Below are 17,253 nucleotides of genomic sequence, written 5' to 3' on the forward strand. Positions count from 1 at the left end.
CTGGCGTGGCCACATTAACAGCTCTTGCAACAGCCACAGAGAGCAGTGCATTCTGGTAGCTATCCCAGCATGCAAGTGGCTGCAATGTGCTTTTCAAATGGCGGGGGGGGTGGAGTGTGTTGTGTGTATGTGGAGGGAGAGAGTGGGTTCAGGGGGCTGAAAGCATGTCAGCATGCTGTCTTGTAAGTTCAGACAGCAGCAGACCCTCTCTCACTCACACAGCATTCCACAGTAATGGTTGCTTTGTCTCGGAGCAGATAAGCATGCCAGCTGTCAGAAACTGAGCCTTCAAAGAGCATATCCGTATTCCTACAGCAAGTTCAAAACAATGAGAAGAGTGGCCACTTGACTTAAGCGGATTATGGCATGTTTCTGGAGGCTGATCAGAGCGCAGCAATGAAACACCTTGTCCCTACTGGCACCACAGCGCTCCAGCGGAGGCACAGCAAACGTTATTCCACTCACCACAGTGGAGTACCAGCAGTGCTGTAGCTGCGGAGTCAGAGCGCTCTACGTGCCTTGCGAGTGTGGACGGGTAGTGAGCTGTGTCTCCCCCCGCGCGCATGCACACACCCCCCACTTCGCACTCGAGTTGAAAAGCAGCCAGAAATCTAGTAGGATGCCCATGGAACAATGGGATTGAGATACCTGCTTCATGTGATGCTGTACCTGCTCCACGAGGCATTGCAAAGCATTCTGCAGCCAGTTGCACAGTGGCGTAGCTACCCACAGCACACTGCTCTGTCGCTGCAAGAGCTGATAGCATGGATGTGCTCTGCCGACACAAGGAGCATAGCGTGGACATGCAACAGCGGTTTAATTAAAGCAGCTTAACTTTTGTCAACAAAACTCTGTTCTGAGTCTTTGCTGACCAAGAACAAATGGTCAGTCAGATGCAGTGGAGACTAAAGGTAGTGCTGTGTTAAAGGGACATTCATTCCAAAGTCTTTCACATTGCAAGGTGGGAAACTGCAATGAAGGATGCTGCCCAACATACTATGGTGTGGGTGTTTGCTTATGGTCACATGCTTGTCAATTGTGGGGTTTTCATAAATTAATCCTGGGTTCCTTTTCCTTTTTAATAAAAGTTTTCTTTTGTTATCCACAGACTCAGTGCTTGCAAATGGGCAAGTATTGCTTCTTAGAGAGGCACCACGATGGTGTTTAGGTTTCCCAAATTACAGGGTGGGGCATGAGCCAGTTCTGTTTTGCATTGCTAAGAGGCACCCCTAGATATTGAACCTGGCCTTGTTGCTGCTGACACCACCTGGCAGAAGGGTTATACCTGCACAACAACTTGATAATCGTTAAGCTGCTGGTGTACTGAGACCACAACCTATCATACTGACCAATATTATCTGTTTCCTTGTACTCCTCCGTCTGTATCCATTTGTTGGTCTTATCTCGTAAGCTTTTGGGGGAAGGGACCATCTTTTTGTTCTATGTTTGTACGTTGCCTAATGCAATGGGGCCCTGGTTCATGAGTAAGGCCCCTTGGCACTATGATAAATATTAAGGTACGGAGATTTTGGAACACAGAACTCCAATCTGAATAATTTTTAAGAAGTCTATTCCAACCAAAATCCAAAACCAGGTGCACATAGTAGCAACATCCAAGCATATTAATTACATGATTCTTTTTCTTACTTCCCTCTGGGCACAAGTTACAGTTTAAGTTTAGTATTCAAGTATATGGAATATTTTGCACTTAATTTTAGCACTAAAAAGTCTGTGTAAACACTAAGATCCATACGCTTTCACTAGTTAGATTCAAGAAATACTACAGGAAACAGTCCACAGATCAGATATTTGGTACATAAAAAAAGCAATCATAAAAAACCAAATATGAAAATATTTATCACAACTCCTAAAACCCAAATTTAGCTAATAAATTTCATTTAGATTATAAGCTCTTTGGGGCAGAACTGTCTTCCTTCATATTTGTTCAGCACCCATCATAAAGAGCCTTGATAAAAATAAAAGTTTCTGGGCATCATGCTATACTATTTGAAGGACTGATAATTCTTCCTGCAAATTAAATATTTGGACCTCTTACTAGTTTAATGCTCCACAAAGTAAATACAGTGCCCCAACAAAACAAAACCTAAAAAGTGGCTCTATCATCAGACCTGACCCTCCTGGTGTTGTCATAGCTGTTCATTTCAGGGACAGAGCTAAAAGCAATGAACATTTGTTCCTCTTATCACTGAGAAACCAATTCAACGAAGACAGTGAGTGGCATTCTAATCTGCTTGTGCATCAGAGTCAAATACTGCCCTCAATAATACCTGTATGATTGCAAGAAGAATTTGGCTGACATTTGACTTTCAGATACCTTATATATAAGCAATTTTACCACATTCTGAAACTAAGCAAGTTTAATGTGAAAGTCGCTTATACATAAAATGAAACTTCATAATGCTTGTCTTTTTAAAAAGCATCACTTTCAGATTACAACTATACTGTAATCAACCTGCTGGCTTGTTTTCACCCCTCCCCAACCTCCAAGCTGTAATGATATAATCAGGAAGGAAACACTCCACACCACATTCCAGCTGGGACTATTCTTCCCAGCATGTGTAGACAAACACATTAGTTGTGCTCAAGCTAGCATGCTGGAAATAGCAGTGTAGCTGAAAGTAGCATGGGTGGCAGCTCAATCTAAGCACCTGAGTAAAAAACCTGCCTTGACCCACTTGGTACATACTCAGGTGGCTATCCCAGGCCACCACCCATGCTACCTCTAACCACCCTGCTGTTTTCAGCACACCAGCTTAGGTCTGTTTACCTGTGCTCGGAAGCATGGTCCTAGCTGCAGTATAGGCACACCTTAAAAAAGCACTGGGTTACCTAGTTTACCATCCGCCCAATAAAGAGCTCCATAATCCCTACAGTAGAGGAGAAGGAAGTAACATTCTGAGGTCAGAAGGGATCAGCCTGGCAAAGAACCAGAAGCAGTAGCTGATCAAGAGCTTGGTGTAGAAGTCTGGGAACTGACTGTGGAGCAAAAGATGAGTAGCAGGCAACCTGAGAGCTGGGACTAGAAAACAGAGCCAGTCGGAGAAGTAGCCTTATTTCTGGCATAGAATACATGGAAGCCCTACCAACTTCACAGCCATAAAGAACATCACAGACCATGAAATCTGGTTTTCCCCATGTGAAGTCTGGTCTTTTGTGTGCTTTTACCCTATACAAGAGACCAACATTTCTCAAATAGTGGATACTGACCCAAAAGGGAGTTGCAGGGGGTCACAAGGTTATTTTAGGAGGCTTGCAGTATTGCCACCCTCACTTCTGCAATTACTTCAGAGCTGGGCAGCCAGAGGGCAGCGGCTGTTGGCCAGCTGCCCAGCTCCAAAGGCGGTGCCTCTGCCAGCAGCAGCGCAGAAGTAAGGGTGGCAATACCATACCCTGCTATCCCTACTTCTGAGCTGCTGCAGGCCGTGGCTCTGCCTTTAGAGCTGCTTAGCTCTAAAGGCAGCACCGCAGCCAGCAGCACTGCAGAAGTTAAGAAACACTCAGAAGTAAGGAAAGGCAGTACCACAACCCCCACTATAAAAACCTTGTGAACCCACACAACTCCTTTTTGGGTCAGGACCCTTACAATTACAACACCATGAAATTTCATATTTAAATAGCCAAAATCATGAAATTTACAATTTTTAAAAACCTCCTCTGACCATGAAATTGACCAAAATGGACCGTGAATTTGATAGGGCCCTACATATATGGGATGACTGTACTTATGGACAGCAAATCAGTGCAAAAGGGTTACAATCAGGAATCTGTGCCAATATACTGGACTCCCCCTAGGTACTGTATTAGGGATCATTTGTTGATAGTTTTAACTGTTAGAAGTAGTTGTCTGGGGTACTTGCAGCTTTTATTTCTAGCAGCACTAATAAAGTAAAATGGAGAATTCTTGCTGCAGTCCTCAGCTGAATCCAAAGCTCTGATCAACTGTATTCAGTATTATACAGCCCCATTCTCTGTTGAATCATGCAACTCCCCCATCATTTCTTTAAAATCATACTTAATGACTCACCATGTGTTCACAAAGTTTTGATTTCTGAGCAAGTTGTGACCATGACTAAGATCAGATGAACAGTTAAAATCAATTTATGAAAGAGTAAATCCTAAAGTGCTCTTTTACAACTGTAAAAAGAATGAGTACTTGTGGCACCTTAGAGACGAACAAATTTATTTGAGCATAAGCTTTCGTGGGCTAAAACGCACTTCATCGGATGCACGCAAGGGAAAGTACAGTAGCAAGATACACACACACACACGGAAAAAGTGGGTGTTGCCATACAAACTATAAAAAGAGTGATTAAAGTGGGCTATTATCAGAAAGAGAAAAAAAAGCTTTTGTAGTGATAATCAGGATGTCCCATTTCCAACAGCTGACAAGAAGGTGAGAGTAACAGTTGGGGGCGGGAGAGGAATAAGCATGGGGAAATAGTTTTACTTTGTATAATGACCCATCCACTCCCAGTCTTTATTCAAGCCTAATTTAATGATGTCCAGTTGGCAAATTAATTCCAATTCAGCAGTCTCTCGGAGTCTGTTTTTGAAGTTTTTTTGTTGTAATATTGCAACTTTTAGGTCTGTAATCGAGCGACCAGGGAGACTGAAGTGTTCTCTGACTGGTTTTTGAATGTTATAATTCTTGACATCTGATTTGTGTCCATTTATTCTTTTACATAGAGACTGTCCAGTTTGGCCAATGTACATAGCAGAGGGGCATTGCTGGCACATGATGTGTATATATATCACCTTGGTAGATGTGCAGGTGAACGAGCCTCTGATAGTGTGGCTGATGTGATTAGGTCCTACGATGGTGTCCCCTGAATAGATATGTGGACAGAGTTGGCAACAGGCTTTGTTGTAAGGACAGGTTTTTGGGTTAGTGTTTTTGTTGTGTGGTTGCTGGTGAGTATTTGCTTCAGGTTGGGGGGCTGTCTGTAAGCAAGGACTGGCCTGTCTACCAAAATCTGAGAGAGATGAGGGATGGTCCTTCAGGATAGGTTGCAGATCTTTGATGATGCACGGGAGAGGTTTTAGTTGGGGGCTGAAGCTGACGGCTAGTGGCGCTCCGTTACTTTCTTCGTTGGGCCTGTCCTGTAGTAGGTGACTTCTGGGTACTCTTACAACTACAATACCCACCTGCTGAAGTGAAGAAACAGATTGACAGAGCCAGAAGAGTACCCAGAGGTCACCTACTACAGGACAGACCCAACAAAGAAAGTAACAGAACACCACTAGCCATCACAGACTCCAGCGAGAGACTGCTGAATTGGAATTAATTTGCAAACTGGACACCATTAAATTAGGCTCGAATAAAGACTGGGAGTGGATGGGTCATTACACAAAGTAAAACTATTTCCCCATGCTTATCCCCCCCTCTCCCCCCACTGTTACTCTCACCTTCTTGTCAACTGTTGGAAATGGGGCATCCTGATCACTACAAAAAGGTTTTTTTCTACTGCTGATAATAGCTCACCTTAATTGATCACTCTCATTATAGTGTGTATGGCAACACCCATTTTTTCATGCTCTCTCTCTCTGTATATAGATATTATATATGTATCTTCCTACTGTATTTTCCACCTCATGCATCCAATGAAGTGGGTTTTAGCCCACGAAAGCTTATGCTCAAATAAATTTGTTAGTCTCTAAGGTGCCACAAGTACTCATCGTTCTTTTTGCTGATACAGACTAACATGGCTACCACTCTGAAACCTTTTGCAACTGTGTTTGCTATACCATTAGGTATACAAGATTAAAAACTGTGGGAGACAAGTTGAGAAAAGAAGACTACTGTTTCAAGAAAGGACGTTAAATAGCTGTCTTAAAAAATATGAAGTCCAGTGCAAAAACTTAGTGATCAAGATACATGTTATACCAATAAAATAAAAACCAGCAGGATCTTATTAAAGGGAAAAAGGCAAAATACGGCATTTATTGTGAATACAGAAAGAATCATAGTAAGCAGCTAGTTATAGCAATAACATTCCATTCAATCTCATATTTATTCACACATTCATTCATTCATTCATACAAACACACACACACACACACAGGTTCTGCAAGGTTGTTATCATAGTTACCAGCCTTAGAGTTGCTCATGCCAAGCCACTGGCCAGGTGGCCTGGACATGAGGAAAGAGCAGAGCCTTGTCAGATGCTCATCTGATGCTCCTGGAAGTTGGTTTGCAGCATCAGATCCCCCAAAGTTCTCACTTTTTAGAGTCTATTTTTATAGGAATTTCTTCCTATGCCAATCTATGGGAATTCCTTCATCATGCTATTGCTGAATCAATCAGCAGATAGCACATTCCTGAAGGCTCCGTGCTGCTAGATGTTATCTTGTTCTTTGGTTCTCCCATTCTTGAGGCTGTTGGGTGGATTCCAGTCTGCCCTCTGGGGGTCCTCTGGTTATTTCCACTTGACACCTTCTTCAGCCGATGGACACTGGATTCTTAGGCTAGAACCTCCCTGATCATTCAGTTATTATCCACACCAAGCATCCATCCACATACATCCTCTATCTCTATTTTAATCACAATTGTTAATACAACAAAAGGGCAGGGAGTCTCTGGGTGCTGTTTCTGTTGTTAGAGTATTGCTTTGAGTCTCTTTCTCTGTGAATTGCTTTGAGAACAGACTCTGTCTTAGAATGTACTAACACAATTAGCAGCTTGCAAGTTTCACACATAGAGGGAGAGAAACAGTACCAAAAACCAAGAGACCTCTTAATTAGTAATACCCTGAATTTAAACTATGGGGAATCAAACTCATTTGTGATTTTAATACAGAACTTCTTTAATATGATCCAACATACAGTCTATTATCCTTTCCTTCTATGATGAGAAAAATAATACTTTTAGTCATGTCAAAATAACTCACCCTGTGAAAGTAAATTTTTTACAGAGGATTTTTAGATAGTATAAGGAATTCACAGTTTGAAATTAAAGAAATTACCAGATGTACAGGAATACCAGGTACAAGTTAGCCCTGACCCAACTGTAAAGTCAGTCAGATAATTAATGAGTATAACAAAATTGGTTAGACACTCACTAACTAGAGCAGTGGTCACCAACCTGTCAATCGCTATCGACTGGTCAATCCTAGAGGATCTCTCAGTCAATCGCGATCTCAGGCAGCATAGTGTGGCTGCAGCTAAGGCAGACTCCCTGCCCACCCCGGCCCTATGCCACCCCCGGAAGCGGCCAACACAGCACTCTGTACCCCCTCATACACCCCAACACTCTGCCCCAATCCAGAGCTCCCTCCTGCACTCAAACTGCCTCCTAGACCTTGCACCCCAGCACCCTGTCCCAGGCTCAGCAGAGAGCCCCCTCCCATGCTGCAAACCCCTCGGCCCCAGCCCAGAGCCCACACCCCCTCCCGAACGCCAACCCACTGCCCCAGCCTAGTACAAGTGAGTGAGGGTGGGGGAGAACAAGCCGGGGGGTGGGCAGGGAAATGGAGTGGGAAGGGAAGGGGTAGATCCTGGTTTGCCCTTAGATTCCAAAAGTGATCTTGGGCATAAAATGGTTGGAGACCACTGAACTAGAGGATAAAATCTACTAGCCAGAAAACAAATCTCACTCACCAGCAAAATCTACCAGATTAACTTTTCTACGTAGACTAGTAGTTATGTGAATATAGTTAGACATGGGTAACACTCCCTCTGCACATTCTTACTCAAGTTCTTTTGTTCATTTCATTTAGTTTAGCTAAAACACCTTTCCAAGCAATATGAACTAAAAGGAAAAAAAACTCAAAATAAGAATGTCTGGGGTGTGAGATGTACTGGTATAACTTGTTGATTTAAATTCACACTTCAGGTTATACACAAAAAAAAACACTATTCTATGAAGATCACACCTAACTTTAATACCTTTCTGAGAGATCCTGCCCACACCTAACAGCTGGGAAACACTAGATGCTGTGGTTCCTAAAAAGGCTTCCTTAACCCAACCCTCTTTCACTATCAGATTGTGGCTATCAAGAGTGCCCTATCTGAACTCCTTCTTAAATTACCCTATTACACACAGCCTTCTAGGTACCACTTTTGATTTCTTTAATTGACCATGAACAGCCAGCAGCTCCTGATGCCTTCTGCGTCAGTAGATCAGAAACACTGGTATTTAAGTTTGTGACAGTAAACCCAGTTTATGGGAGCCCCGAGGTCCCCAGTAAACAAAATATCCTTCGACACATAGAATATGAATGTAAAGGAAGACTGGCAACGTCAATCGTTGTTCTCAGACAGTTCTCTCTCTTCCGATTTTAAAACTGACTCCAGCTGCTGGCGTTTCCAGCGCTCACCTTTGCTCCTGGGCCAGCTCGGGAGGAAAGGCAGCTACCGGCCGCCGGGGCCAGGGAGGGGCAGCACCGCCAGCCCTTGGTGTTCAGCGTCGGACACACCCAGGTGCCCTGGGGCTGAGCTGACCGGGCAAGGCCGGGATTTGCTTCCCGCCCCACTGTCTAGGGCAGCAGCCGCAGCCCTGTGCGCGCAGCGGCCCGAGAGCCCGTTACACTCCCCGGCTCCCGGGCGCGGGCCGCTACTGGCCGCCTCACACTTACAAATTTGGGTTTCCTGGCGTCCACAGCCGCGTCCTCCGAGCCTGGCCCGCTCCCCGCGCCGGGCGGCACCTTCCTGCGAAGCAGCTTGTTCTCCCGGCCCCCCCGGGCAGGCGGCGGCGACGAGTCGCTGTAGCGCTGCGGCGGCTCCATGGCAAGGGGCGCGGAGCCCGCGTTGGTCTTTTTCCCGGGCAGGTCGCGGGCGGGGCGGGTGGGGCAGACTGGCCCAGGCCGGCGGATCCGGGGCTCTCCCCTGCTGGCGCCGCTGGCCGCGCCCGGCGTGTGTCTGTAATTAGAGCGGCTTAGCGGGACGGCGCGGGGGGGCTCGGAGTAAAGCCGCCGCCTCGGCCCGGCCGCGGATTTAGCCGGGAAGCTCCTCTAATCTCGGCCGCCTCCGGCTGCTCGCTGTGCGCCGGCGTGCGGAGAAGGAAAATCCGGCTGTGCCGCAACCCGCTTCTCCAGCGCGACTCTCCCCGCCGTGTCCGAATAGTCCCGCCACTGGCAGGCCCGCCCCTTCGCTCCCGAACTACCCAATCCGAAGCCGAGGGCGTGAAGGTCTGCTTTACGATTGGTCGGACCGTCTGTCAATCCCTCCAGTCAGCTGTTTGCCCGGCGAGGCTGAACCAGCGGCGTTCTTCGAACCACGGGGCGGCCCCAGCCGGACTACATATCCCGCAAAGCAAAGCGGCGACTGGTACGCGGGGAATCGTTGGCATTGCATGCTGGGAAGTGTAGTCGCCGTCGGTGTGCCGCGTGTGGGTGGAGTGTCTCCCCGCCACGCAGGGAGGGATTGGTGTACCCAGCAGAATTTGGGGCAGGAAACCAGGGCTGAGCGCTCTCATTCCTCGGGGGGCCGTCAGCTTACTGGCGAGTCACGCTGACGTTATGACAAGGAGAGAGAAGTGAGGAGTGTGTGAAGTGAAGCTAAATATGCGTCCCCACGCACTGTCAACATAGGAACCAGGATAGAGAAAAACTGGCAGCCCCATTTCACTCCAGCTGCATTCGTCATTATAATGGTCCTTGCAAGTTGTCAGAGCAGTTCCCTGAGATGACCAGATAGTATGCGCCTCTGGTATAGCAGTTTATCCCAGAGGTGCTGGAGCAATTTGTATAATAGGGGTGCTGAGAGCCATTGAACCAAACCGGAAAGCCTGTATATAAAGCCTGTATATCCACTTCAAGCCAGTGGGTGCAGGAGCACCCCCAGTTCCAGCACCTATGCTGTGTGCCAGACAGATTCAGCCTAGGATATTCTGAGTAGAGCGACCACGTTTTTTACTTGAAAATGGGGAATGTTCCTCTTCTGAGGAATTGTCCCTCAAACATTTAACCAAAAAAATGTTTTTGTTCAAAATTAACCCTAAACAGGAGGCGCTAATTTTCAAAGATGGGACACCAAAGGGCTATTGACCACCAGAGACTTATTCCAGGACACAATACTAATGAACTTTGAACAACTCATAATTAAATTTAATCTACCTGCTCAGTTAGACGTTTTCTAGATTCAGTTACTAAAAGAGAAACTCTACTCTTGGGGAAGAACTGATTAGAAAAAACATACATACAGTAGGACAAGTTAACCAAATAAGCTCCTATTTCTATAATAATAATAACTATATACCTCAAATTCTATACCCTGGACTCAAGATTTTAACATTCCTCTTAAAAATAATAGCAATAAGCACTCTGAAGCATATAATTATTACTGTGCATGTTACTATTTTCTTTCAATATTGAACAAGTATCTAGATCTATAAAATATCTATATTTTAGATGTTAAATGTGATTTTTGATTATCTTCTCTCATACATTGTTTATGGAGCTGTCATCATGAAGATTAACAGTGAGATGACATAGGTTCTATTCTAACATTACAGGTTTCAGAGTAGCAGCCGCATTAGTCTGTATCCACAAAAAGAAAAGGAGTACTTGTGGCACCTTAGAGATTAACAAATTTATTTGAGCATAAGCTTTCGTGAGCTACAGCTCACTTCATCGGAAAGCATCTGATGAAGTGAGCTGTAGCTCACGAAAGCTTATGCTCAAATAAATTTGTTAATCTCTAAGGAGCCACAAGTACTCCTTCTCTAACATTACAGTTATTTAAAATATTTATAAATTTTATGGAAAATGGGTAAATTGTAAGGTGACAACATTGGTATGCTAATCAAAAGTGGAGAAACCCTAAGAAACTTAAGAAAGACCTAATAAAGTAAATGACCAGCTCAATGGCAGATGAATTGCCTTGTTGGTAAATACAAGGTAGTAGACATTGCAAGGAATTAACTATATATCTGTGTCTATGTCCTTAGTATTTTATATCAAATAACAGAAGTAAAAGGCACAAGTCTGCTTTTGCTTCCATTATGTGATATAAAATACTCCAGTTACCCATTCTAATTTTTTCTTTTGTGTTTGTCTTGAATGCAATAAAAATAAAATCCAATTAAAAACCCAGAACAATTACAATCACCTTTTCTGGAATAACTTGACTTGCTTAAATACAAAACAATGACAAGGAAACAGTACAGGCCTTGATCCCTCAGTTTGTTCTATGCCTGCAGACCCCTCCACCCCTGTGAAACCCCATTGAAGTCAATGGGGTTCTGTGTGTATACTTATAAAGTTCCACCACATATAGCCTTTTGCAGGATTTGGGTCATAATATTGTTTTATGGAAGAACAGGTTAATTTAGAACAGGAGTTACAACCAAAATTATTATATGAAGGTGTGATTTTTCTTAAAGTACAGTAAAGCACTTGTGCTTTGGTAGGTTTCTCTAGCACTTTTTACTGTAAATTCTGATTGGAAATTCTTCATGGGGAGTATAAGTAGCACAACTCTGTTTAATGTCATGCTTAAATTATTTTTCAGAATGTTTTGATTAGAAAATTAATCTGCCTATGTAGTGCAGATGATAGAGCTGTTTAAATGGGACCTTTTTAATTGCACGGTTGTAGAATGCAATAGTTGTACCAGCAGATCAGTTTCAAAGTACCGTATTGAATCAATAGCAAGCAAATAAAGAGAGAGTAGTTTATTGGATATGTTGTAAAAATATAGTTAGATATCATTAAGTAAAAAAGGTGATTATTTGAATCCTGAACACAAGGGGGTTTTAGTAGAGTTATCAATTATTATTATTTTATAGTGCCCCCACCTGTGTTTGCTAGGTGATTCACAGAACAAATAAAAACAAATTAACTCTATCCCCCAAATCCATCTAATTTTATACATGATATAATGCCTAGGAATCACACAACATGAAAGGGAAAGGATGAGACAGAGACAGACCAGGTCCTCAAGGAACAACACGTCCACTGCTCTCCCCTCATCCACAGCACCAGTTATCTTATCATCAAAGGCAATTAATTAGGTTAGTAAGGCATGACTTGCCCTTGGTGAATCCATGCTGACTGTTCCTGATCACTTTTCTCTCCTCTAAGTGCTTCAGAATTGATTCCGTGAGGACCTGCTCCATGATTTTTCCAGGGACTGAGGTAAGGCTGACAGGTCTGTAGTTCCCCGGATCCTCCTCCATGCCTTTTTTAAAGATGGGCATTACATTAGCCTTTTTCCAGTCGTCTGGGACCTTCCCGGATCGCCATGAGTTTTCAAAGATAATGGCCAATGGCTCTGCAATCACACCCGCCGATTCCTTTAGCACCCTCATATGCAATGCATCCAGCCCCATGGACTTGTGCTAGTCCAGCTTTTCTAAATAGTCCCGAACCACTTATTTCTCCACAGAGGGCTGGGCACCTCCTCCCTATACTGTGCTGGCCAGTGCAGTAGTTTGGGAGCTGACCTTGTTCGTGAAGACAGAGGCAAAAAAAGCTTTGAGTACATTAGCTTTTTCCACATCCTCTGTCACTAGGTTGCACTAGGTCCCTCATTCAGTAAGGGGCCCACACTTTCCTTGACCTTCTTTTTCTTCTTGCTTACATACCTGAAGAAACCCTTCTTGTTACTCTTAACGTCCCTTGCTAGCTGCAACTCCAAGTGTGATTTGGCCTTCCTGATTTCACTCCTGCATGGCTGAGCAATATTTTTATCCTCTTCCCTGGTCATTTGTCTAATCTTCCATTTCTTGTAAGCTTCTTTTTTGTGTTTAAGATCAGCAAGAATTTCACTGTTAAGCCAAGCTGGTCGCCTGCCATATTTACTATTCTTTCTACACATTGGGATGGTTTGTTCCTGCAACCTCAATAAGGATTCTTTAAAATACAGCTAGCTCTCCTGGACTCCTTTCCCCTTCATGTAATTCTCCCAGGGGATCCTGCCCATCAGTTCCCTGAGGGAGTCAAAGTTTGCTTTTCTGAAGTCCAGGGTCCGTATTCTGCTGCTCTCCTTTCTTCCTTGTGGCAGAATCCATGTTGACTGTTCCTGATCACCTTCCTCTCCTCCAACTGCTTCAGAATGGATTCCTTGAGGACCTGCTCCATGATTTTTCAGGGACTGAGGTACACCCCTGTGGCACTCTCCTCCTTGTGTTTTCTCCCGCTATCCCACTTCCCCACTTACCTCTCGGCTTAGGTCACCGTCCCCCAGCAAACCTAGTTTAAAGCCCTCCTCACTAGGTTAGCAAGCCTGCCTGCAAAGATGCTCTTCCCTCTCTTCATTAGGTGGATCCCATCTTTTCCTAGCAATCCTTCTTCCTGGCGCAACATCCCAGGGTCAAAGAATCCATATCCCTCTCTCTGACACTACCTGCATAACCACACATTTACCTCCACAATTCAACGGTCCCTACCTGGGCCTTTTCCTTCAACAGGGAAGATGGACAAGAACATGACTTGCACTTCAAACTCCTTTATCCTTCTTCCCAGAGTCACATAGTCTACAGTAACAACAAGGAGTCCGGTGGCACCTTAAAGACTAACAGATTTAGTCTGCATCTGAAGAAGTGATTTTTTACCCACGAAAGCTTATGCCCAAATAAATCTGTTAGTCTTCTAAGGAGCCACCGGACTCCTTGTTGATTTTGTGGATACAGACTAACACGGCTACACCCTGATACTTGATAGTCTGCAGTGACCCGCTCAAGGTCATTCTTGGCAGTATCATTAGTGCCCACGTGGTAGCAGTCGGAGAGCTTGATCAGTCTCAGCAGACACTCCGTCACATCCTGAATTCTAGCTCCAGGCAAGCAGCACATTTCTCGAGTCTCCCAGTCTGGACGGCAGATGGATGACTCCATCCCCAACCGTCTCCTCCTCTTGGGAGTGGTGGTCATGGAACCCCCATCCCTAGGACAATGCATAGGACAGTTGATGGGCTCTTCTTTTGATCCCTTCACTCAGATAACTTTTCCAAACCATTCTCTGCCATAGTACCTGTGCAGAGAGCCTGAAAATGGTTTCTTACCTCTATCTGCATTGGGGGTACATGGGTTCTCCTCTTTCTTCTTCTGGAGGTCACATGCTGCCAATTTTCTTCCCCGTTCTGCACTGTCCTCTCTGATTCTTCATTATTAGCTAATCCAATCATACCATGTAACTCTAGTGTTGATTTGAAGTGTGATTGCCCTCATTTCAGCTAGGCTAGCTCAAGTGTAGTAACTCTAGTGTACTAACTCCGAGCTAACTGTTGCAGCGAAGACAAGCTCTGACAGTTACACAACAAGAAATTCCCCAATTCAGCAAACATTTATGCATATATTTAATTTTATTCATCTGACTTTAATAGACTAATCATATGCATACACTTAAACAAGCGGATGTGTGCAGGATTGGGGCTTTAACTTGCCTGTCCAGAATCTCCCAACCACAATCTCTTTTCCACACTATTGTTCAATTCCCCTTCCTGCCAGAAACAGACTGTCCATATTCTGGGATATGCCGCATAGTTGTAGCCATGTTGGTCCCAAGATACTAGAGAGACAAGATGGGTGAGGTAATATGTTTTATTGGACCAAATTCTGTTGGTGAGAGAGACAAGTTTTCAAGCCACAGAGACCTCAAGAAGAACTCTGTGTGGATCAAAAACTTGTCTCTTTTACCAAAACAAGTTGATCTATTAAAAGATATTACCCTACCTACCTTGTCTCTCTCATATTCTAGAATGAGCCTGATCCTGCTGCTGCTGCTTCCTTCCTGCTAGGGAGAAACTGGATCTTTTGTAGGTCATTTACATCTACACAGCAATAAAAACCCCAAGCAGTGAGTCTTAGAACCTGGATCAGCTGACTTGAGCTCCCAGAGCTGGGCTACATGGAGAAAATAACACTGTAGAGATTCAGGGTATGTCTTAACAGCAGCTAGATATCTGCGGCTGGCCCATGCTAGCCTACCTGGGCTCGTGGGGCTCAGGCTGTTTCATTGCTGTGTAGATTTCTGGGCTCAGACTGGAGCCGAAGCTCTGGGACCCTCCCACTTTGCGGAGTCCTAGAACCCAGGTTCCAACCTGAGCCCGGAAGTTTACACAGCAATGAAACAGGCCTGCAGCACGAGCCCGCCCGCTTTGTTTACATCAAATAGAAAATACCCCAATTATTATAAACCTTTCTTCTCTTTTGTTATCTAGTTTTGTACTTGTGTTTCAAGATATAGAAATATCTGCCCCAATTATCCCTAGTACCTGCACTAATTTTCTCTATCAGTTGTACCTACCACACTACTCAATTTGGCAAGCATTAACAGAACATACATCTGCACCACTAATTTTTAATTTAATTTAAATAATCCCTACATGTTTCTACATTTACCAAGAACAGAGGTCATACTTAGTTCACCGTAAGCTTAACATAAATTCAAAGCATGCTGGGAACGTGGTTCAGAGTTATACAGCTTAGCATAAGTACAAAGAATACAGAGGTTCTAGAAATATTGACTAACAAAAAAAAAATATTTAAAATGTCATACTTGAGCACTAAACCCAAGGAGAATACTACCAAGTGATATTTCTAATTATTTGAAGATATATGGTATTAACTTTAAATCATTTTTTAAATTTAAACTTGTCAGTGCAGATTCAGTAGTATACCCTTAGCAGCATAAAGAAGCCCAAGCTTACTGGTTAATTTAGCTCTTAATTTGCACATGACTTATTCGTTCGGAGTGCAGTGTTAGAGAGACCAATGCTATGTGAAGTATGGCAGGAAGACATAAGACACTGATTCCCAATGTCTTTGTGTTTTAAGGTCTTCCCCAGCACTCCTGCCTCAGTTCTCCTGTGAGTCTTGCCTCCATGTGCAGTTGATCTGAGGCAGCAGTGCCATAAGAATTGTTTCAAACACCGACACTCAACCTCTAACAGTAATGATGGATGGACCGAGTGATCTACCAATGAGAATCTTTGACACACATGACCCTCATGCCACTGAGTCAATACAGGCAATAGAATTGAAACATGCAAATTAACTGTCAAGAGAGAATGGTGATTCGTTGAGTTACGATCTGATGTCATAAGTAAAGTTACCTGAACTGTTAACCTGACAATATTTGTAAATAATCATATCAATGACATATAACAATAATTAACAACTTAATTAAATCCTAACTTCAAATATAGCCTATGCATAAGACTTTGATTAATTTTAACTCCATGGAAAGTTTAAAGTATGTGCATTATTCTGGGGTTAAGATCATTGTTAACAAAGGAAGAACTGATTCAGATGCTAAATTTCCAAGGACCTAGTTGTTAATTTTATCTTACAAACTAGTTAATGGATTTACCTGTACATTTTCAGAAAATTAATTTGATACTCAAAGAGTAAATGCCCTAAGTTTGAGTAGGATACACTATACTTTTTCCTGCAGAACAAAGAGGTTTAATTCCTGCTTTAAGTACACAAGAAAACTCAACTTTAACTACAGAGTTATAACCAACAATGCTATAATGTGCCTGTGGTGGGGAGCTCTCTTAGTTCTTTGGAGCTTGGGTCAGGAAGTCTTTTGTTAAAAATATAAGAATGGCCAAATTGTCCAGCTAACCCAGCATTCTGTCTTCTGACCATGGTGGGCACCAGATGCTTCAGAGAGAACGAACAGAACAGGACACTTTATCGAGTGATCCATCTGCTGTCATCCAGACCCAGCTTCTGGAAGTCAGAGGTTTACGGACACTCAGAGCATGGGGTTGTGTCCCTGATCATCCAGGCTAATAGTCATTTATGGACCTATCCTCCATGAAATTATCTAATTATTTTTTGAATTTTTTGCCTTTACGACATTTCTGGCAATGAGTTCCACAAGCTGTGTGTGTGTGTTGTGTGAAGAAGTACTTTCTTACGTTTATTTCAGACCTGCTGCCTATTAATTTCATTCAGTGACCCTGGGTTTTGTGTGATGTGAAGGGGTAAATAACACTTCCTTATTCACTTTCTCCACACCATTCATGATTTTATAGACCTCTATCATATCCCCCTTTAGTCATCCCTTTTCTAAGATGTAAGCCATTTCATTTCTAAGAGTCCTAGTCTTTTTAATCTCTCCTCATATGGAAGTTGTTCCATACTGTTAATCATTTTTTTGCCCTTCTCTGTCCTTCTCCAATTATATCTTTTTTGAGATGGGACCACCAGAACTACATGCAGTATTCCAGGTATGGAAATCTGTGGATTCATATAGTGCAAGGGTTCCCAAACTTGGTTCACAGCTTGTTCAGGGTAAGCCCCAGCGGGTCGCGAGATGCCTTGTTTACCTGAGCATCTGCAGG

General features: G+C 43.6%; 1 protein-coding gene across 1 annotated transcript in view; it reads right to left on the reverse strand.

The window, feature by feature from the left end:
* DIAPH3 (diaphanous related formin 3) overlaps positions 1–8,744 on the reverse strand; it is a 531,747-nt gene extending 523,003 nt beyond the window's left edge. Inside the window, exon 1 of the mRNA XM_077806852.1 lies at positions 8,595–8,744. Coding sequence (XP_077662978.1) covers positions 8,595–8,744 — 150 coding nt within the window. The remainder of the gene's footprint in view (positions 1–8,594) is intronic.
* Positions 8,745–17,253: the final 8,509 nt, after the last annotated feature.

Source organism: Eretmochelys imbricata, chromosome 1 (genome assembly GCF_965152235.1).
Source record: "Eretmochelys imbricata isolate rEreImb1 chromosome 1, rEreImb1.hap1, whole genome shotgun sequence".
In the NCBI taxonomy this organism is placed as follows: Eukaryota; Metazoa; Chordata; order Testudines; family Cheloniidae; genus Eretmochelys; species Eretmochelys imbricata.